This window comes from Ciconia boyciana, chromosome 16, assembly GCF_034638445.1.
Source record: "Ciconia boyciana chromosome 16, ASM3463844v1, whole genome shotgun sequence".
NCBI lineage: Eukaryota > Metazoa > Chordata > Aves > Ciconiiformes > Ciconiidae > Ciconia > Ciconia boyciana.
This window is the reverse complement of record NC_132949.1, coordinates 14,142,348-14,165,733: the sequence shown is the minus strand read 5'-3', so window position 1 is coordinate 14,165,733 and position 23,386 is coordinate 14,142,348. Positions and strand designations below refer to the sequence as shown.

At 40.8% G+C, this 23,386-nt stretch overlaps 1 protein-coding gene across 1 annotated transcript; it reads right to left on the bottom strand.

Annotated features, from left to right (window-relative positions):
- Nucleotides 1–2,835: 2,835 nt before the first annotated feature.
- LOC140660185 (myosin-1B) lies at nucleotides 2,836–22,869 on the bottom strand. Its single transcript, XM_072880726.1, has 38 exons — nucleotides 22,666–22,869; nucleotides 22,431–22,574; nucleotides 21,938–22,094; nucleotides 21,319–21,346; nucleotides 21,103–21,220; nucleotides 20,931–21,023; nucleotides 20,754–20,817; nucleotides 20,566–20,664; nucleotides 20,357–20,460; nucleotides 20,137–20,275; nucleotides 18,221–18,339; nucleotides 17,972–18,121; nucleotides 17,159–17,329; nucleotides 16,164–16,473; nucleotides 15,454–15,527; nucleotides 15,066–15,153; nucleotides 14,862–14,979; nucleotides 13,939–14,062; nucleotides 13,726–13,862; nucleotides 12,745–13,000; nucleotides 10,939–11,181; nucleotides 10,657–10,833; nucleotides 10,429–10,574; nucleotides 10,251–10,341; nucleotides 9,773–10,162; nucleotides 9,003–9,129; nucleotides 7,989–8,107; nucleotides 7,473–7,669; nucleotides 6,880–7,063; nucleotides 6,628–6,793; nucleotides 6,332–6,456; nucleotides 5,820–6,128; nucleotides 5,515–5,718; nucleotides 4,466–4,591; nucleotides 4,198–4,368; nucleotides 4,007–4,111; nucleotides 3,649–3,744; nucleotides 2,836–2,988 (listed from the first exon to the last, which is right to left on the bottom strand). Exons 1-38 carry the CDS (start codon nucleotides 22,867–22,869, stop codon nucleotides 2,836–2,838), a joined length of 5,826 nt encoding a protein of 1,941 aa, XP_072736827.1.
- Between the last annotated feature and the right edge of the window lie 517 nt (nucleotides 22,870–23,386).

Sequence of the window (23,386 nt, the reverse complement as noted above, 5' to 3'; positions counted from 1 at the left end):
GAGTTTGGAGGGCTTTTGCAGCCCACATTTTGTAAGCCAGGGTTTCCTGTGCATACGCTGCAAAGTAGGTATGAAAAAGCCTGTGTAAAAACAAAATCCTGTCTTTACACTGGAATGCAAGCAAAGCTGTCTTCAACAAAGGTAGCTACTGTCTATAAAGTTTGTATCTGTGGACAGTAACAGTTTGGACTACAATCTAGTTAGAAGTCGACACACTCCCTGAAAGAAAAAGATGATCTGCTTGAGTCAGAGGCAGGAAAAAAACATAATGAAAAGTAGGAAGGGGGGTGCCCAAAAGCCTGAACAGTTCTTTGGCAGGTCAGGGTGTTTCTGAGCAAGGAGGCTTTCTACTGCTTTTGTTTCTGTGGCATACATGAAAACAGGGCTATCTACGTAGTATAAAAGCTGCATACTGATTTGTCATCTTTTTTCTTCCTCCAAAAGCAACTTGGTAGCAATACTTTTCACAGGTGGCAATCAATCCCACAGACTTCATTTCTCAGGTGTCTGACATGTGACTCTGGGAACAGATTTGGAGATATGGTGACACTCAACTAGGACTGCAGTCAGGGGAAGCTGTCCTGTAAATCTGTAAGATGCTTATCAAAGCCTTGAAATTGAATGCTAAAAATAGTGACTACTTTTGATCTTGATTATATATCAGTGATGAAACAGTAACATACATCTTCATGCTACTGGATTGCTGCTGAAAAAATAGCTTTGGAAACTTTATATATATATGTGTGTGTGTGTGTATGTATGTGTATATATACACGTGTATGTATATATACACACATAGATATATATGTATGCATAAATTGCATACAGTAAATACATTAATATGCAATGTTTGACACATGTATCTTATAACCTTGGGAAGCCTATGAGGAATTTAGTATTTCCATCTTCAATCTTGGTTGAATAATACTCATTAAACAGAAAAAAAAGGGGAAAAATTACTGAATAGCTCTCAGTCACTGAATGCTGTCTTTCATGTGTCTTAAATTAAGAATCAGACCTGTGGAAAACAACTAAAGGTTATATAACCTAATACATAATCAGAAGTGACTATGGCAGACTGAACACCAGTCATAATTTTGTCTTTTCCTAACCACTCCATAGGAAGCTTAATAACTATTTTTTTTAAGAGGAAATGGGAGGGTTGTGAATGACTGGCAAACCATTTAGAATGACGATCAGTTCTGAGACCTGCAATATTGTTTAGTCTAACCTGTGTTCACTGAGAAGTACAATGGTTGTAAGATTGGTCTGAGACAGTGGTGTCTCAATGCCAAATGGCAGATGCATTATGGGCTAGATCACTTCTCTCAGAAGAAGTCAAATGAAGAAATTACAAACAGAAGTCTGCAGTGAGGAAAGCCACTACATTGTGTTGTTTATCATAGCTTTCTGCTCTGGACTTCTTCAAAACACAACAGATAGCACCACCGCCTCATTGTCCAGTTAACATTGGTATATGAAAGGTAGAAGATGATGTAAGACCTGAGAAGATGGGAGAGATGAGGAAGAAAGTTTTAGGGTATGGCCCAACTCAAAATGAAGACAATTGAATTTCCCTGGTGCTTGGGAACTCTGACAAGTCATCAGGTTCATCATACAAATCAAAAAAGGAGTTGGACAGGCCCATGTAACACTAGTGAATTGCTAGCCTTTCAGTAGTGCTGGTGGGTCTATCAAATGCAGTCATCCTTTTCCCAGATGAGTATTTTCTCTGTTATCCTACAGAGACTGTTTTGACTTTTTTCATTGTAGATTATTTTTTATTCCTGAAGGCATAGCAGTGCCAGGAATGGTTGATTTGGCTTCTCCAATTATCTTATTTCCAAGGGGAATACAACACAATCCTGAGAAGGCCTCAGTCATTCAAATACCTTCAGACTGTGGAAGGGCAAGTGCTCTAAGTATTAGATTATAACAGAGGAAGTGACACCTATTTCTCCTTGTTTTCATAGAGGTAACCATGGATTCTCTGATGTATGCTGATATCTACAAAGCATGAAACCCCACATTTTGAGTGAGGCCAACCTAGGCAAAGTTATCTGGATTACCCTGGAGACTACATAGGAGCTAAGTGGTTGCCTGACCAGCTTAGAAGATTCAGGGCACTTTTGGGAACAGAATACAGACAATGAATGACTATATGAGGTAGCTGGTTGTGCTGCCCTTGGAACATTAGTTTGCACATCACTTTCATGAATGGAAGTTAAAAGTAGATCTCATTTTAGGTTTAAATGTCCTGTAAACTATGTTTTAAAGTGGCTTGAAGGACTGAAGTTTAACCTGAAAAAAGATCTTCTTGCAAATAAGACACATGATTTAATAGAATAATCAATGACTAGACCGGACTACCAGAATATGCAATAAATTCTTATTCTTTGGACAGAACCTTTGAGTTAAAATCTATCGTATTCCTAAAGCAGAAGTTATAAGGGATAATTACATTATGTTGCAAAGAAATAATTATTTTCTCCCTTAAGGAAGTCTTAGATGAATTCAATGGTGAGAATGAAGCAGGATGTCTGATTAGACCACTTTAACAGTGGCTGAAACACTTTGAAAATATCTGAAGCAAGATTTTTAATTGAATGAATTTAAATAAGTAAGGAAAAATGTAAACCTTATAAGAATTCAGGATAATGATTAAAATACAACAGTGAACTTCTCATTATTTCCATGGGAAAATCTCTACAATTTTTATTATCTAGGCATTAATTATCTAGAGATTGATGAAGGACTAAGCAGTGATTACAAAATCAAAGTGATAGACTTTCACATTTTGTGCAATTCTCTTTCACTTTGCACCACTGGAGGCATTTACTCTTCACTTTCTGCTTTCTTGCCAATTTCACGGCTCTTTGCTCGGAGCTTGTTGACCTGTGACTCTGCAATGTCAGCCCGCTCCTCGGCTTCCTCCAGCTCATGCTGGATCTTGCGGAACTTGGAGAGGTTGACATTGGACAGCTCCTCCTGGGGATAAGAAGAGAGATAAAATAGGTTTTAAAATGTGTAATAATGTTCCTACTGTAACACTGCACTGGACATGCTGTGGTATTTTGCCTTTACATAATGGAAAAAAAAAAAAGACTGTGGGTTAGTATGTAATTCTCTCTAATACTTCTAGAGGGAATCCAAAGAAATAGCTTAAATGTTAAATGTTTAGATGGTTAATAAGATATACCAGGAATCCTCTCTGGATATGAAGTGGTAAAGCACTTTGGAATTTTTGAATAATTATATATAATTACAGTTATTTCCATTAAATAATTTTCCATTTATTTACTGCTATAAAATCATGTATTAAAATTTTTGAAGGTAATTTTTTTTTCTGCTAGGCAGAAATATGAAATAAAGAAAGTGAAAGGAAGTAGAGACCTCCTCCCACAATGTTGACCTAAGCCTTTGCTGGTTTTCCCAGTGATGCAATAATATTCACAGAAAATGTATTCTACACCCCTCTAGACCCCTGAGCTGTTCAGCCAGAAGAGCTGTTCCGCTGTTCATTCCTGAGTGCACAGCGAGAGAAAGACAAAAAAGTTAAGGGTTCAAACAGCTACGCAGGGGAAAACACCAACACAGAATTCCACTTCCACCTGTATGGAGACTGACCCTGCACACAGCACTACTTACAGCCTCCTCAGCTTGTCTCTTGTACGATTTCACCTTCATTTGAAGCTTGTCCACCAGATCCTGGAGCCTGAGAACATTCTTCCTGTCTTCTTCAGACTAAAGAGAAGGACAAGAAAGAGAAGCACCTCTTTGCCCCTCCTCTTTAAATGCCCTCTACATGAAACGGAGAGTAACATTCCTTATAGACCATTGCTGTTCAGGAAGACAGAGGTGATAAGCTGGATATTCCTAACATGACCAGAAAGATAATTTCTTCTCCTTTTTAATTGTGTGATTCACGACAGAAAGAAATCCCCAAGGCCTACATTTTGGCTTCCTGCAAGAAGGGTGTGTCAACCCAAGGAGGCCTCCTGCTTACCTGGTAGGTGAGCTCCTTCACCCTCCTCTCGTACTTGCGCACACCCTTCACGGCTTCAGCGCTGCGCTTCTGCTCAGCATCAACCTCCCCTTCCAGCTCCCGCACCTGCAATGAGAAGCCCATCTTTGGAGCTTCCCTGCTATCTCTCCAAGGGATGTGCTCACTCATCTAAAAGTACCAGCTCTACGCACTCTGGCCTCCAGCTTCTGGATTTGCTTCTTGCCTCCCTTCAGTGCCAACTGCTCAGCTTCATCCAGACGGTGCTGCAGGTCCTTCACCGTCTGGTCCAGGTTCTTCTTCATCCTCTCCAGGTGGGCACTGGTGTCCTGCTCCTTCTTCAGCTCTTCTGCCATCATGGCTGCCTGAGGAGAGCAAAGGGTCAAAGCCATTTTGGGGCTGGAGACAGTTTTGCGGGGAGAATACATCCACCCTGAGCAGTGAAAGGAGCCCCCAACTCACATCTGTGATGGCCTTCTTGGCCTTCTCTTCAGCATTGCGGGCTTCCTGGACTGTGTCTTCCATTTCACCCTGAATTTGGGCAATGTCTGTTTCCAGCTTCTTCTTGGTATTGATCAAGGTGGTGTTCTGTTGAGCAGCATCAGAGGTTTGTTTTTGTTAGCTCATTATTTGCAATCAAGAACATTACAGGATTTTGAATAATTTCAGACATAATTATGTGAAAAATCAATACCACAGATTTTTCTGTAAAATTTCTTATCACTGGAGAACAATGCTTTTTTTTCCTCCAACAATTATTTTATTAATTTGAAAAAGAGTATTTAGAAATATAATCTGTGCCACAGCTCATCCACCAAGGCTGGCACAGGAAAGTAATAAAAATAGAGTGAGTGAAGTCAGTGAAATGTCTTCTCTTCAACGTAATTAGGGAAGAGTAATCCACTCTCATCAACTGAAAAGACAAAAATTTGTAAAGTAGATAGGATGGATTCCTTCCTGAATCTTATCAGCATTTGAAACCAGACACTTTCCATAGATTTCAGCACTTGACTGCTGGATGACTGCTGTGACATGTAGCTCATGTCATAGTCTGCCTGACATGGGCTACATCAGAGCCAGGACTTCATCCCCACTTTCTTGCTAGAGTGGACAAGTACATTTTTGAAGGAATATGAGGATTCCCTGTTGCTACATTTCAACTGAGCAAGGAATGAATGTTGCTGTAGTCTCAGAGTTTCAGTCCCTGACTGCTCAGATGGCAGACCATTTGGCATGTGTGACTAAAAATTCTGGTCCTTGTGACTAAGTGTCTTTCCTCTGGAGATTAAGTTAGGATACAAAGAAGGTAGAAGCATGGGTTTCATCAAATGTAACCTGGGAACATGGCCAATGTACACACTTTTCCAGCAAAGATCTCTTTTATTATCATGAGGATTACTTCAGAAAAGATAACTCTTGCTTTGAAGTTGAGCCTCCAATGGTGACTGGAATAAAGCATACAAGTGTTCTCCTACTTACCAAGAGTGCCATTTCTCACCAAGCGACCTCACCTGGGTATGGAGGAGCTGCACACGCTCACTTGCATCCATCAGTTCCTGCTCAGCTACCTTTCTACACCTCTCTGTTTGTTCTAGTGCTGCCCGTAGCTCCTCAATTTCAGCCTGCAACAAGTTTGCTCTGCGCTCCACCATGGCCACCTGCTCCTTCAGGTCCTCCTGTGTCCTGAGAGCATCGTCCAAATGTATCTGGGTATCCTGTGGAGCCATTGAAAGAAATTATAAGCAGATTCAGAGCTGTTTGGCACTGAAAATATCAGCTAAGACATTTCTCTGTAAGCAACTTTTGTTCAACGGACCTTGAGCACTCCCTGTGTGTTTCTCAGATTCTTTTGTGCCTCTGCAGCCTGGTGGTTCGCATGGCTCAGCTGGATCTCCATTTCATTCAGGTCTCCCTCCATCTTCTTCTTCAGCCGCAGGGCTTCATTCCTGCTCCTGATCTCAGCATCCAGGGTGCTCTGCATGGACTCCACGACTCGGAGGTGGTTTCTCTTCATCTGGTCAATCTCCTCATCTTTCTCTGCTACTTTCCTGTCAATCTCAGACTTCACCTGGTTGAGCTCAAGCTGGAGGCGCAGGATCTTTCCCTCTTCGTGTTCCAGGGAGGCCTGGACAAGAATAAATTAGAATACTTTTTATGTGACAAATGTTGAACCTGAAGCTCTGAGTAAAAAGGAGTGCATGTTCAGACAATATCTCTACATTTTTCTACAAACACTCTTTTCCTCTTGTGTCTGGGAATGACTTCACAGCACTTATAATGAGATAGAGATCCAAGACATGTGAGAGAGCAATAAATAATGCTGTGTACCTCAGCTTCCTCCAGTGAGGCTTGGAGTTCGGATTTCTCTTGTTCAATCTGCTTCTTGATTTTCTCCAGATCATGAATCACCTTTCCTCCCTCAGCAATCTGCTCCGTGAGGTCAGAAATCTCCTCTGTGGGAACAAAGACCAACGGCATGGTCAGGCACAGAGCAGAATGGGAAGGGCCCTGCCACAACAAGGTAAAAGGCAACTTTGCCGACCTGCAAGCACAGACCCATGTGGAACGCTCAGTAGACAAGCTTGTGAGAAAGCCCTGCCAGGAGCAGAGGGCCAGGGACTTACGCTGCAAATTCTTGTTCTCACGCTTCAGCGTTTCCAGGTGGTCCAAGGACTCCTCATAGGCATTCTTCATCTTAAACAGCTCCGTGCTGAGAGAGCGAGACTCCTTCTGGGAGGCTTCCAGCTCAGTCTGCGTTTCCTCATACTTCTGCTTCCACTCTGCCAGGATCTGAAAAGAAACAGGACCTCAGTATGGATGTGGCAATCACGAGGGAATGCTCTGCCCAGGAGCCCCAGGTCTGGAGCCCAAAAGACCTTGTCAAAGTTCTTCTGCTTCTTATCCAGAGCTGCGCAGGCAGCATTTGATCGCTCCACATCAATCATCAGGTCCTCCACTTCATTCTGCAGCCTCTGCTTTGTCTTTTCCAGGGAGGCACATTTGGCATTGACAGCTTCGACGTGTTCCTCTGCATCCTGCAGGCGCTGTGCCAGCTTCTTCCTGGAAGGTGGTAAGCACAGGTCCAGGCGAGGAAGCCTGTGTTGTGCAGCCAGTATGTTCTTCACAAGAGCATGCTTAGCCACTTGGTAGTGTGGGATCCCCATTTACACAGAGGTGTAGGAGCTCTCTCAGACAGCCACTGTATTTCTATGTCTGAATCCTGGGCTACAGCAATTCACTCTCTGCTATTTACTCTGCTGTTCACACTAGCATCTCTCTGCTATTCTGCATCTGAAGAGCTTTGCTGCTTCTGCTTTTCCCCGATGCATACCTGCTCTCGGTTATATTTTCTCTCTTCCTGGCACCCCACCCCAAAGCAGAACATTGACTTCTTTCTGACAATATCATAGTGGTGTCCTCCAATTTCCATTCTTAGCCTCTGCCAGCCTTCCCCGCATTCCTCACATACTTGGCCTCCTCCAGCTCCTCCGTGCGCTGAATAGCGTCCGTCTCGTATTTGGTTCTCCACTGGGCCACTTCGCTGTTGGCCTTGGACAGGGCACGCTGCAGTTCCCCCTTGGCTTCCTGTTCCTCCTCATATTGTTCCCGGAGCAAGTCACAGTCATGGCGAGCAGACTGCAAGGCGTGGGCCAGGGCGTTCTTGGCCTGGGGGAAAAATAGTAGTGCAACAATGAATGGAAATATCCTGGGAAATCTGACTGAAATGTTGATGGACACTGGATTATTCTGCTGTGAGTGATGGCAAGCAACTGAATGAGAAAGGAAGATCTGTGAATCTGCAAAAGAATTAATGGATAGACTGCAGGGAAGGGGGAGCAAAGCTAATATAGAAGACTTGCACTGAATTACCTAAGATTTTTTTCTCCCTCTCCTCTTGTTGATTCTGTAATTTCATTTGTATTTGAAGCTCCTCTTAGACAGGAGGAATGCAATGGATAAGACAGAATTTGGAAAGCCTTCCCACCTTAATCTCTTCTTCTAGGTGCCTCTTGAGTTCCTCAATCTGTTGGGTGAATGCCTGCTTGCCTCTTGACAGCTGAGAAATCAGAGCATCCTTCTCCTCCACCTGGCGTGAATATTCACCTGGGAGAGTTCAGATGAGTAAAAGAACCTTTTTATGACTTATTTAAGTGTTAACCTTGATAATTAAACACACATAAAAATACTTCGAGTTAAACAAAACTTTATTTCTCTCATGGAATCCTAATCACTGATAGTTATCCATATCTCTGAGTATGCCAAAGTATTTATGTTAGAGGCAAGAAGTGAGATACATCGTGCCCCCTTGTCCAATATCTGACTAGTCTTAGTGTATGTTTGCACTAAGTCCAGTGGTCACTTCAAGCCTTGAGCTTACAGAATGAGTACTATATGGTGCATGTGCTCAGGTATATCACTGTCTTCTCCTCAGTATCTCCTGTGAAGCAGAACGATGAAGTCTAGGTTATGAGATAGATGAATTCTTCTTTGAAACTCCGGTCATAGAATCATAGAACAGTCCATGTTGGAAGGCACCTTGAAAGTTCATCCAGTCCAACCTTTCATGGAAAAGGGAGCCTAGATGAGATTATCTAGCACCCTGTCTGGTTGTGTCTTGAAAACCTCCAGTGGTGGGGACTCTACCAGACCCCTGGGGAGGTTGTTCCAGTGATTGGTTGTTCCAGTCTCTTAAACACATTATTGGTCCTGCTCCAGGATGTCTGTATCTCTCTGGTACTGGGGAGCCTAGCACTGGACACAGCACTCCAGGTGTGGCCTCATCTGTGCTGAGTAGGGGGAAGGATCACCCTCTGATAACCTTCTGGCAACATTTCTCCTAATGCAGCTCAGGATTCTGTTGGCTTTCTTTGCCACAAGAACGCATTTCTGGCTCATGTTCAACTTAGTTTCCACCAAGACCCCCAGGACTTTTTGACTCTTTTTTTTTTTAAACCGCAGGTCATACACAGTGTTCTCTTAAAAAACACAAATGTCTTACCAGATTCTGTTTGTAGCCGAGCTCTATGAGCACTAATGTCATTAATCGTGCGCTGTTGTTCCTCCTCCTTTGTCTTAATCTCACTGAGTTGATCTTCTAGGGAGCGACACATCTTCTCCAGGTTTGCCTATTTGCATGAAGAACAGAATGAAAGATGATTAGTGGTTCAACACATAACTACTGAGAATCTGAAGCCTTACGAAGGGCAAAAAAAAGAAGCCAATGATTTAGAAGTAAAATCAAAATGTCTCAGTTAACTGATATATCTTTCTATGAAATTTGCATCCCTAATTCCAACATTTCTATAATTTATTAATGTACAGTCAATTTTTTCAATAGATAAAAAGAACGATGGGACACTGTAACATGAGGAATTATTTTATATTTCTGTTTGGCTCTTAGTGGTTATGGCATTAAAGCATTTAAGGGAGGAAAAGAAAAAGAGGAATAAAAAGGAAAGGGTAAGGTAGGAGGAATTTCTATTTACGAAGAAACTAAAAAACTGGTAAGGTCTGTGTCTTTCAATTCATTGTCATAATATTCTGAACCAATGAGACCCTGTAGTTCCTTAGGTTAGGTGCTTCAGGTGAAGCTTTTTAGCTCTCACCCAAAGGATACAATAGATCGTTACATTAATACTGAAATATATAAACTCAAATTCAAGTTGTAAAGTGCAACTGTTTATTGTAAAGTATGACTAACTTAAATTTCTATGTTAAAATAGAAATACTTGATTATGTTTGAATTACTAGAAAGAAATATTTCAGTACCTTGGCTTTGGAGACTGACTCCATGTTACTGGCCAAGTCGTCAATCTCCATCTTCAGCTCACTCTTCTCCTTCTCCAGCTTCTGCTTCACTCGTTGCAGGTTGTCGATCTGCTCCCCAAGCTCAGCTGTGCTGTCTGCGTGCTTCTTCCGCAGGGCAGCAGCCGTGGCTTCATGCTGCAGTGTGGCCTCTTCGAGGTCACGACGCATCTTCTGGAATTCTGCCTCACGCTTCTTGTTCATATCGATCTGAGCTGCGGTAGCCCCTCCCGCTTCTTCCAGACGCTCGCTGATCTCCTCTAGCTCCCTTGACAGGTCAGCCCGATGCTTCTCTGCTTTTGCCCGAGAGGTTCGCTCTGCCTCAATTTCCTCCTCCAGTTCCTCAATACGAGCCTGCAGAACATTAGGGACCCTTCACACCCATGCCCTCCTCCTTCCTGACCTGAGACTGGGTGAAAGAGGAGAAGGAAGAGAGACTTGCCTGCAGCTCCTTGATCTTCTTCTGTAATTGCATGCCCAGGGCTTGCTCATCCTCGATTTTGCTCTGGATCTGGCTGATTTCAAAGTCTTTCCTTTGCACAAAGCAAACTGTGTTAGAGCGCAAAGAAAAAAGACAAGTACACCAGCCCAGCACTCAGGTGTCCCACAGCCACACTTACTTCTTCAGTTTCTCATCCAGCTGCTGCTTATCATTTTCCAAATCCATTATGGATTCCTGGTTCAGCTTCAGGTCTCCTTCGAGTTTCCGCTTAGCTCTCTCAAGGTCCATGCGCAGTTTCTTCTCTTGCTCCAGGGACCCTTCCAGCTATAAAGAACAAGACTAGCAATGCTCTACCAACCAGGTTTAACTCCATACTTGCCCTGTTCTTCTGGACAACCATGCTTACATCATCCACTTGCTGCTCCAGCTTGGTTTTAGCTTTGGTCAGAGTATTGACTTTGTCCTCTTCTACCTGCAGGTCATCCAGTGTCTGTTGATGGGCCTCTTGGAGGGCTTTCTTCTCTTTTGTCAGCTTGGCAATGGTCTCGTCCAGGGCTGCCATCTCCTCTGTGAGGTTTTTCACCTTTGAGAAGAAGGGAGCAAGTGTAAATAAAGGAAGTAGATACAGAAGTCCTGTAACAGCACAGTGCTCTTTTCTGGAGCTCAGGTGACAGATTCTGCCTTATACCTTGTTTTCTGTGGCATGCTTTTCCTTCTCCACTTTGGCCAGCGTTAACTCAAGGTCATCAATATCTTTCTTCAGCTCTGAACATTCGTCCTCCAGTTTCCTTTTCTTGGCTGTCAGCTCAGCATTCATCTCTTCTTCATCTTCAGCCCGTTCAGTCAGCTCCTTAATTTTGGCTTCCAGCTGGATTTTGGTTTTGATGAGCTGGTCACATCTTTCCTCAGCATCAGCCAAACCATCAGCTTCCTAGATGATTCATTTAAATAAAATAGTTTACAAATAATTATTTTTTCTTACTGATTTTCAAACAAGGAATTATTATTTTCAAAGCAGCTTTACAATGTCCTTTGTAGTTAAAACTCATTATTGTAAAAATATCTATTTGTTTTGGACTGCCTCCAGCCCAGAAAATAAAGGAATATATTATCACACTATAAATATAGGCTCTTAGCATTTTTTTTAAAACTCTTTAACTCCTCATGCAACTCCAACATTAACTTGAAGATAAAGCCTGAAATCAGATATGGCAGTATCTCCTTTGTATCTTTTAATCATTTTACTTACGTTGCATTTGACTGGACTGGAAACTGGCATAGAGTTCTACTGAAGAGAACCACGTATGCAGATTTTTTAGCATACAGTGTTTAAAACCTGAATGCTAAAATCTCCAACATTCAGCTGAGATAATCTTGTTACAACACTCCCAAAAAGATTTACTAAGCATGAATTTAATTTTTAGTTTTGGCAAAACTTTGTGTTCAGATCACTGTTTCAAAGGCAGTAGTTGAATCAGGCAAGTTTCTAGCCCTTGTGGTCAAAAACAACAGTTTGGAAGGGAGACTGGTATTTACCAAGGCAGTATCACTTACCTGAATTTACATGAATTCTGAGATGCAAATTACTAAGAAGTAATCTTTATTTTCTACATACTGCTTGTTCTTTTCTTCTTTGTTCTAGTGAAGAGCAATGATACCATGCAGGCAGAAGACTTTTTATAGCTCAGCAAGACAGCTAGGTTGGGGTTTGTCTCATGTAGATTTAGATATCTGCCATGATATCAAGATGCAGTCCATTCCACCAAAAAAAAATTACATTTTTGGATGAATTGTATAATCTAAAAGGATGAATTTCTCATTGCTGAAGATGAAGACAACCTGAGGCTGCCAGCTCAGTTGTAGACTTTTAGACTGTAGACATTAAAATGGGGTCAGATGAATCCTAATCCTTGCTGGTAAAGACAGTTTTAAGGGGATTATTGTTACTACCTTTTTATTTCCAGGGAAAAAAGGGAGAACTTCACTTTCATCACTGTTTTTCTTGAGGAGACAGGGACCATAAATGCTAGAGAAATGCCTGACACTCTCAGCCCCTCCTACTCCACCTGAATCCACTTACGATTCTCCAAATAAAAGGTGTTCATAGGACCTCCAGACTACCTTCATTGATCAGATGATAACATATCAAAATTATAAAGTATATAAAGTTTTATAAAGACATGATAATTGCTGCTGCAAGTTGCCATGTATGATTTAAAATGTCATACTCTAAACTGTAGTATTTATTAACTGGAAATTAATTACTTCTCTCTTGATTTAAAAGTGTAAGGAACCAGCTGCAATAACTCATTGCAAATTTATTAATATCTGTCGATTTCAGCTTAGCTTTTCTATGTGGTTTTCCTTCCTATTTTATAAAATATGTGTATGTTTTTAAAATAAATACTGTTTTGGAATAATGTGCCTTTTACTGAGATATTTGGGATCATTTTACACAGGACATTACAAAGCCAAAAACATTAGCAATACTCACAGCCTGCACTTGGAGCTGCAGATCGTTTTTCTCCTGCAGCAAAGAAACCATTTTCTCCTCCAGCTCCTTCCTCTTTGCCTCAGACTTTGCAAGCTCTTCCTTGGTTTTCTCAAACTCTTCCTTCATGTTGGCCATCTCCTTCTCAGATTCTGCACTCTTCAGCAAGGGCTTGATCTTGAAGAACAGCTTCATCCAGGGCCAGTGCTTGACATTCATGAATGCACGAATATTGTACTGGATACAGAAGATGGACTCTCTGAAAGGTAATTAGAAATACATTATGTTACATATTTTTAAATTTATAACATGTATTTAATTGTATATATTGATATGTGCAACATGAAGTTCTACACATAATATTTTATAGTTTTATATATCTGTGTGTATATAAAATATTTATTATATTTTATTAAATATATATTTATTAATAATATTTTGTATATTTAATATATCTATAAAACATATCTCTCTGAGGAAAAGCTCCCTAGTGTGATGTAGACTGTCAACCTATATGGACAGTTTTGAAGTCCAGATGTTTGGCTCACTTTCATGGCCAAAGAAAAGGAACACCTCCAGAAGTTGACTTGGTCCCTTTCATGAAAGTTATCCAAGGGAAGAAGATACTTCTCTTGTGCTAGAGGTATGTATTTGTCACCTTTGATTATAATGGTGACCTAAAATAATTAGCTTAGACTAGATACCTGGTTTCTGGATGTACATATAATGTAGCCATTTACTGAATTTAGCAAAAATTAGTACAGAGGGTGATATAAGTTAAAAACAATATTTTTTTTCCTAAATCAGGATTTTATACTGCTTCATCTACTGCCAGGGTATACTCCCAAATACATCCATATTGGTAAACTGTATTAATGAGAAATAAATGAGATTTGGTGAGAAGCAGCTTATTTTCAGTTTTGTTCATGTCATTGGTAACTGATGAGGATTGGTCCAGCGGGCCAAATAAGTATAAGTATCTACCTCCTCTCCATCATTTTCTTGAACTCCACTCTCATCAGGTAACCCCTGCACATGGCTTGTGTGCGGGTGATGAGTTGTGCGAGCTTGTCATCTCTCATCTCCTCCAGGAGTCCCAGCAGCCCAGCTTTGAAGAACACCTTGAGAAAGATAATGTTGCAGTATGTAATTGTCAGGTATTGCAAGCACAGTACATCATCCAAGCAGCATTTGTACCTTGGTGTGACCGAATTTGTACTGGGTGTGGTCCACATCGATGGATCCAAGGAGTTTCTCAGAAGCCTTCTTGCTGTCAATGAACTGTCCCTCTGGGATGGCACTTGCATTAAGCACCTTGTACCTATGGGAGGAAGTAGAATATGAAGAAGGTCAGATTTCTGAAAGCTCAATCAAACCTGTACCAACTGATACCATTGTTAAGATTCTCTGAAGGGGGATCAAGAGTGGAAGAGAGGTGAATAAGTCTGAACTCTGTTGTATTGTTTAGAAATCACATTTTCATGGGTAAATATGTTTTTAGGAAAAACCCTGCACTTTCCTTAGTCCAGAAACTCTTGACACAGAATGGGTACTGATTTCCATGGGTAACTGCTGACATATTTCACACGCCCTGTTATCTAATGCCTTTTCTCCAAACGAGAACTTTATGTGCAAGAACAAAATATGTGGAGAGGAGAAGCAATTCTTCATCAAGAATAGTGGCAGTACATACTATCTGAGTTTTTTCCAGCTGATATAGAAGAAGCAAGATCTTTTTATTTGATTTGGTTTTCCAAAAAGTTAGTCTAGAATATCTTGCAGTTTCTTTATTCACATTTCTGTGCTGATGGCTGCAAGTCATCTTGCTTTGCTACCCAGAAGTTAACTAAGTCTGAGCTAGTCAGCTTCATGTCTGGATAGTTAATTAAAAAATGCTTTATTCAATACCAGAATATGAATCAAGGACAGTAATAAATAATTGTCCTTTGAAAATGCCTGTTTAGCTATAGAAAGAAACTGGATTACTAACTTGGACAATTGACTTTTGTATGCCTAAAGGCGGTACAATGAACCCCTTCCATAACTCCGACAGTAGTTAAAACAATTAGGAAATGCAAATTATTCAGCAGTGGTGGAGGGTGGGTGACATGGAATCTGACCTCTGTTTAAAGTCTGCGTAGAGTATTCTGCTGGGGAATCCTTTCCTACAAATTCTAATCCCTTCCAGCACGCCGTTACACCGCAGCTGATGCAACACCAGCTCATGTTCCATGGCACCTAATAAATGACATAATGAATTGGTACTTCATTGTACTGTACAGAGGAGAATAGATTTACCACATCTTTGAACTTTAACAACTTACCAGGTGTTTTTGTTTCATTAGGAATAAGGCAGCGCACAAAATGGGGATGTGTGCTTCGCAGATTGCTCATCAGCTTGTTTAAGTTTTCCTTAAGAGCAAGAGCAAAGACTTCGGTTTAAAAATGTCACTTACAGAATCTCAATACTAGATGGAGTAAAAACACTGCAATAAAACCATGATCAATATTTATTTTACAGAACTTTTGGGCAGTTCTGAAAGAATACTTCCAAGGATTCAATGAGAATCCTTTGTTATTAACAAGCACGTGCCTTTATCCTTTCTGAACATAAAGATTTTGTATATTAGATCAATCTAAAGCTTTTCTGAACTGAATTTTCTGTATTTTTTTTACAATGCAGTAAAATTTATAATGATTATTCTACAGTACCCGGAAAAGAGCCGAGACAGTCTGGAAAGAAGAACCCTTCTTCTTGCCGCCCTTCTTGCCACCACCACCACTCTCTAAACAATAATATTTTTTTAAAAAAGAAATGAACAACAAAAGCACACAGTTAGAATCTGAATAACTTTGTGTGTTCATCTTAAAAAAATAGAAAATGTAATAATATGATCAAAATTTGCAAATGCATGCAGTATTTAAAGTTACGATGGGAGATTTGATTTTTTCAGATGATAGCAGAATGAAATCTAATGACTTTGAGCTGAAGTTAACAAAATGCAAACAGGAAATAAAATGTAACATTTTGCATAGTAAGATATTTAAGGAATTAAATAAATTGTTAGTGAATACACCAAATAGAGTCTTTATGTATCTCTACCTCTAAGGGTATGCATAAATTTAGCAGCATATTGATACATTTGATTGTATTCCCTGAAGTATTTGGGAATGCCCCATGTTGCAGAAATCTGGTTTGTCATCTAGCCTGTGTTAATGTTGTAGTATAGCTGTCTGGTCTTACAACCTACAGATCTATTAAGGTCTCTAGGGAAATGTATCCTTTATTAGTCTCAGTGACTGACTTCCAAAAAGTAGATGAGGTTTTGGGTTTTCAATTTTTGGAATGTAAATATTATTGCAAAATATTATTGCACGTTTTTTTCTGTGAATTGTAGTAGAACTGATTTCAAAGAAATCACCTGCTTCTGCCCCACCAACAGAGGCAAACAGTAGGGCCAGTGTCTTCAGGGATGATTTCTGGTACAGCCCCACAACAGTTTCATTCAGGGGGTCCTTGTTCTTTTCAAGCCAGCCAGTGATGTTGTAGTCCACTGTGCCAGCATAGTGCACCAGGGAGAAGTGGGCCTCAGCCTTGCTTTTGCCAGGTTTAGGCTTCTGGAAGTTGTTGGACTTGCCCAGATGTTGGTCGTAGAGCTTGTTCTTGAAAGAGGTGTCAGTTGCCTTGGGGAACATGCACTCCTCTTCTAGGATGGAGAAGATGCCCATAGGCTGGAAGAAACAGCAACACATGAAGAAAGAAAGTGTGGAGGCAAGAAGCAGAGAGAATGTATATGAGAGGAATGGAAGATAAAGAAGTTATACAAAAAACCCCTCCTGAGAATGTCTAATCTTATGATTTTCCAGAAAGAGCATTTTGTTAGTGGATATGCCATCAGTTATATGAAAACAAGCTCACCCATAAGTTTCAGGGTTGTGATGTAATAAAGATCTAGCATGTAAATTCACTAAGTGCATGTTAGTTGAAGATAGATGGAAAGCAAAATGAATGAAATTAGTAGCATTCAGATGTAAGGAAGAGTTTACACTTCCTAAATGCTTTTTCTTGGAAACAAGATAGAAATTTTTTTTAAAAGAAATTAAAATAGAAGTTACCCAGTGTTTTTACTCACTCAGCATGCATTAAAAAAATACACACGAGTATGAACTCCAGAATGGTGACTAGGACTGAAAATTTTGCCCCATGTAAATCATATGTAGTAGGTGACAGAATCCCACAGGCAGTGAAGTAGCAGACAAATGAAAATGGGTATCAAATGCTTGAAGCCCAGAAAAAGTCATGTTATGTGCTGCATTAACTGTGAATGCCACACATTAGAGTGGTCTAATTTGAGCATAGAAGATTCCTTTTACATTTTACACCCGGAAAACTATTAAATGTGTAGGGCCCAAGAACCTTCTCAATGAGCTCAATGCAGGCAGCCAGATCCATCCCAAAGTCAATGAACTCCCATTCGATTCCTTCCTTCTTGTACTCCTCCTGCTCCAGCACAAACATGTGGTGGTTGAAGAACTGTTGCAGTTTCTCATTGGTGAAGTTGATGCACAGCTGCTCCAGGCTGTTGAACTGCAGAATTCAGAGAGATTTATTTACCTGTGAAGTTCAGTTCCAGGAACGCTTTCCATCTTCCAATAGGTTTTGTTTTCAACCCATTAAGGTCTCCGTGATCGGGATCCTGAATTTCTAGTCATGGGACTGGACAGGTGACTGGCATATTCCATCCTCTAATATATCTACCCTTTCAGGCCCTGGTACTGTCTCAACATATTTCTGAGCTCTGAAAAGAGTTGCAAAGCTTAGTCGAAGTCCAGCTTTTCATCTGCTTGAATTTATCTATACTACCAGTCTATTCCCAAGCATTCAGAGGGAATCTGGCTTCAGCATTAACAAAATCTTCCTTCAAGATGGCATATTTTTTACTTCCTCAAAATCTGTCTCTGCTATTACCTATCAGTTGTTCAACATATTCATATCAGTTTTCAGTGCAATTTTCACTTCTGCATGCAACAACAGACATCTATAAAAACCTGCAGCCCTTGTGGGATACATACTATGAGAACCAGAAGAGTGCCATTCCTACAGGAATGTCAGGATTATCCAATAAATAAAAACAATCCATAATTTAAAAACAAAACAAAACAAAACCCCAAACTGTTCCATTTTCTTAATGTCCCTTCCAGGAAACTTGTATGAAGATCCTCCTCTTACATCAAAGATCTCGAAGCCAGCAATGTCCAGGACACCAATGAAGTACTGTCTGGGCTGCTTCGTATCCAGCTGTTGGTTGATGCGAACAACCATCCACAGGAACATCTTCTCAAAGACAGCCTTTGCCAGGGCACCAACCGCATTGTATACCTAAAGAAAGGTAAAAGAAAAATTACGATACAGGATAAAAGAGGAAGTTCAAAGTTTTTAATTCATGTCATTTGTTTTCTGTCATCACTTGTTTCTTACCTGCTGCACGGTTTGACCCTTAGTCACATATTCATTCCCAACCTTGACTCGGGGGTAGCACAAGGCTTTGAGCAGATCTGCTGAGTTCAGACCCATCAGGTAGGCAGCCTTGTCAGCAACTAAGGAAATAAGCATACAGCAAGATCGAATATTAGCTCTCCAGTAGATGTAACTTGTAGTAATTCACAATCATTTCTTCAGAAGCCACATATACTTTGTCACATACTTTAAAATATTGTAATTTTTCTTGATTTACTGATTTTTTTCCCATTTAATTTAGATGATTTGTAAATTAAAGATTCTTCCAAATGCCTTTACGATGAACATGCAAATTTTGAAACAAGTGACTAGACAAAAGGGCAAAGGGCCATGAAAATGGCAGGTCAAACAAGTCACAATTTCTGAATAAACAGAAAAGGAAACTGGTTGGTATTGAAATACACTGTACTGAAAATTGTAGTCAGTGAAACTCTTCTGTCATTAGAGAGAGGGAGATAGATTAGTGGAGTATTATGCCAAAAGTATGAATAGGATATCTCATACAACTTTCATAGTGAGACCACATTCTCCCTAAGGATAAATATCACACACATAGGTCTTTTCCAGCTCTCATTTTCTCTGAATCTAGACTTTTAAATACAAGCACTAGAGCACTGGATATACTCTGTCATCACCTTCCATTTTGCTGCCTGTCTCTTCTCACAGCGAAGATGATAGAGAGCACCAGTACTATTTACAGAGTCCTTTAATGTGAGAAGGCGAAGCCTCATTATACAATATATATATACAGGTGCTAATTTTGATCTGCTTCTATTGTATGTGTTATTTACAACTAAGTATTTTTGTACATTTATCAGTAGAAAGAGTAAGGTATGAAACAAGAGCAAAATTGGAACTTATGTTTTATTTCACTTTTGGATAGTTATTTTTTAATAACTAAACAGTCATCTAATTCTATTATACTCTTCTAGAACTCTTTTCTTTGGTTACATTCATGCAATGATTACAGCTCTTATTTGTAGCCTGTTTTACTATTACTATTCATCATTATCAGATTCATTGCTATTGTATTCCTTGCAGTCATTTTCATTTATATCTTAACTTGCCTAAAAAAACCCCAAACCACACACACTAAAAAAAAAACTCAAGAAAAAAATGACCTTTAATAGTACATGTTTATGATGTATGCAAATAACTCTGGTTTCATGGAAATACTTCCATGAACTTTTAAAGGAATGCACCTTTGAACAGTTCTAGGCAAAGCAAATGTGATAAACATATCTTAGATGTCTGTTTTTCAAACAGAAGTCCTGGAGAAATGCTGAGACTCTACAGAAAATGTAGAACATAGGAGCCACAGCTGCAGTATTAACTGATGTTCCTTTTTAACCCCCCATGTAAAATGAAGTAGCACAATGCTCTCGGTTCAGGCATTGTGAGTTGTCTCCAGAGTACGGGCTTTGAAGCAGAGCAGCTTCAGGATTCTGGCTTCTTGTCACCTGGAAACAATACCATTAGGAAGTGACTACAGCTGATGGTAAATGATAGTAGCTACCTGGGTACATAAACTTCAGTCAGTGAGCAGAGTGGCTCCTGGTTCTGTGCCAGGTCTGGGAAGCTACTATTCAGTATAGCAGCAAAGCTTGCTTTTCTTCTGCCTGACTCCTACTGTCTCAGCCAATGGAAGCGTGCTTTAGGATTCACTGGACCTTATACTTTGCATAGTTCAAAATAATCTGCATCTTCCACTGGGTTGTGTTCTTCCAGCAAAGTCCTCTGGTTAGGACACGCTTATATTCTACAATACTAGCATCTGGGGAAATGCGCGGGCTGAGTCTGATTCTGACCCTAAATTACTGCCTGTATTAGTGAGCTTTCCGGTATATACTGCGCTCCGGTATATATCGTGCTGGTACCTTCTGTGCCGTCCGGTTCTGCCTGCTCCTCACGCTGCTTCTGCTTAAACTTCAGGTTGCCATAGTGCATGACAGCCCCCGTCAGCTTGTAAATGGCTGTCTTCTCATCAGGAGTGAAGCCCAGGATGTCAATGGCACTCTAACAAAAGAATTGTTAGAGTAAGTACCATGCCTGTTAAAGGTCAGACTCCACCTAAGAAAACTTCCGTGCGTTACTTACGTCTGTGGCCATCAGCTCTTCCTGGTCGTTAATGCTGGGAACCGTGATCTCACCTTGGCTCACGTACTGATAGTCATAGGGGTTGGTGGTGATCAGTAACATCTCTGAAAAGAAGGACAAAACACATACAGACCAAATGTAATTGGCACGTAAAGGAATTAAATGTTGTTCTGTGACCTTTGTCTGGGGAAGTTAGTGATCTTTCCTACCAATTAGCTCTGGCTTCTTGTTGGACATGATCTGATAAAATATGTGGTAGCTTCTTTCTGCCTTGAGCTGGAAAGTGACTCTGGACTTCTCCAGCAGATCTAGCAAGGATGGTAGGTCAGAGTTAGTAATCTGTATGAGAACTGAGGAAGGCTGGAAGGAAAGGGATCAGGCCAGGAGGGTCACTTACATGTTTCAATGTCAGCAGAAGCCAGTTTTCCCGTGGCCCCAAAGTGGATTCTGATGAATTTACCCTGAAAGAAGCAGAAAAGTCAATCGGGATCTATTTTACCAATCCTGACTGCGGGAATATTTGAGTCAGTGTGTTGATAAGAAAAAAGTAATTTTGTCCCAGGCAACAACTTACAAAGCGTGAGGAGTTGTCGTTCCTCACCGTCTTGGCATTACCAAAAGCCTCCAGCAGTGGGTTGGCACTGATGATTTGATCCTCAAGTGTCCCCTAAAATAGAAATCTTATTGTCATGATATAGCTCATAAATAAATTTGATAGTTGCACGTTCCTACCCCTAGGACCTCACCTGCATTTTTCCTGCCGGCTGCTGCTCTTCCTTCTTCTTATCCCCACTGGCTGCAATTGTTGCAAAGTACTGGATGACACGCTTTGTGTTCACAGTCTTCCCTGCACCAGATTCTCCGCTGTCAAACCAAAGAGAGAAGCAGAGAGCGTGTGGTCAGGCAGGAGGTCCCCTGGCACCAGGCAGCCCCTCAGGGACCCAAGCAGAGAGTGTACGTACGTGATCAGGATCGACTGGTTCTCGCGATCTGTGAAAGACGGAGAATGAAAGATAGTGTTAGAAGTTGTCCTGAGTAACACTAAGGTGAATGAGAAGTAAAGCTGTGAATGGAAGCTGGGGCTTCTCCCAAGTCCAAGAATAGTAGTCCAAATAGTCCAAGACTACTTGATTACCTTCCAGGTTGCAACGGTAGAAAGTAAAGCCAAAATGGATGCATAGAGCTGTCAGAGGCATGTGGTCCTCACACTAGCTGTGCACCCACTTGCCCTTCACACAGTTCTCATCAAGAAATCTAATCAAACTGCCTATCTGTATTCAAAATAAAGGATTGTAGGGAATAATAATTCTTTCTGTCCCATTAGTGGAAAAAACTAAGTAAGTCAAGTACTATTTCTGCAGTGGAAGAGTGTACAATTTCGTACAATAAAGCGCAAATAATACACAGTGCTGGGTCCATGCATGCTTCTAGGTCAGTTTCACTTGAAATTAATTCCTGCATAACGTGATCAAGTTCTCAGTCATACGGCTCCGTGGTGTTTTTAGCTGGCTTGTCACGTGCTCCACTGAGATCAGTGGGGCTTTTTGGTTTAGATTGCTGTGAGGGACGTCAAGCACTCACCAGTTAGCATGAACTGATAGGCATTGTCAGAGATGGAGAAGATGTGTGGAGGGGCCTCCTGGCGCTTCTTGCCTCGGTAGGCCAACACCACCTCCGGGTTGTACACCGGCAGCCACTTGTAGGGGTTGACAGTGACGCAGAAGAGACCCGAGTAAGTCTGTAAGGAAGGGGAACAGGATGCTGATTTTGGATAGCTGGGGAGAGTTGCAGGTAAGGCAGAGGTGAATGATGTGCTGGGGAGACCAGGGTAGTGAATGAAAATAAAGTGGAGGAGTGACCTGTCAGAGAATGGGCGAGATATAGCACACGACAAGGAAAGGTAAAAGCGGGAAGGAAGAAGAGGGAGATGATGTAGACAGCAAGAGGAAAACACATGCAAGAAAGAAAGAAGAAATAGAAAAATGAGGAAAAAAGTCAGGAAGCTCTTCAGAGAGTTTGAAAGGTGTCTTCAATTCCTCAAAAGCAGGAATCGTCTCCTTCTGCTGGTACTTACGTAGATCATCCAGGCTGCATAACGCTCTTTGAGGTTGTACAGCACAGCGGGTTCGTGGAGGTGGGTCATCATGGCCATGTCCTCAATTTTATCATACTTGGGAGGGTTCATGGAGAAGATTTGATCTTCCTTCACAGTAAGAGTCTACAAAAAAAAAGAAGGATACATATTTGCCATCTAAAAGTTCACAGCAGGATTGAATTTTATTCTCAAGTCTTGAATTTTTTTTACTCACTTCTCCACCTTCGGTCTTAACGGTGACCTTCCCTGATTCTTTGCTCTGGATTGTGCTTTTCACATAGGATTCCTTTGCATGTACCACAAAGACTGAAGTCTTGGCATCAAAAGGCTTGTTCTGGGCCTCGATTCTCTCCTTTTCTGACTTTCGGAGGTAGGGAGCTGCCTCCCCAAAGATGGCCATCTCAGCGTCTGATGACATGGCTGCTGTTTACTATGGGTAACGCAGCAAGTGTCTGTGAGGGTAGAAGATACATTACAATAGTGCATAGTGGATTAGATGGTGCTCTGCTGTATGTATCAACTGACTGAACTGACTCTTTCATTTTTCTGCTAATTCAGAGCTCTATTCTGTAATTTTCTTTCCTTTATTTCTGTTTTATGTAGTCAGATCTCTAGGCCTGCTGGATTACTGCATTTACCGAGGAATACTTTCTGTGGGTTGGGTTTTTTTTTAAATTTTTTGAATTAATAGGATAAACAGATCCATTCCAAGGTTCCAAACACTGCACTCATTTGATATTCCCAATTTTGGAATTGTGAAAACCCTCTCATGTCTTTTTTGTTTAGCACCTTTCAGACTATGAGATTTGTTTACAGTAAAACACTGGAAGAGGCACAGTACACTGGATATGCAGAGAGCTAATATTATTAGCACTTCTCATTAAAGACATTCCCTTGGGATAAAATAGCCCAAGTTGTCAAATATTTAAATTGTT

Coding starts and splice junctions, on each gene's coding strand:
- LOC140660185 (XM_072880726.1), bottom strand. CDS start 22,869: ATGTCATCAGACGCTGAGATGGCCATCTTTGGGGAGGCAGCTCCCTAC. Junction 21,024..21,102: donor AGCCGGCAGGAAAAATGCAG/GTGAGGTCCTAG, acceptor TTTCTATTTTAG/GGGACACTTGAGGATCAAAT. Junction 10,575..10,656: donor TGGAGCAGCAAGTGGATGAT/GTAAGCATGGTT, acceptor TGTTCTTTATAG/CTGGAAGGGTCCCTGGAGCA.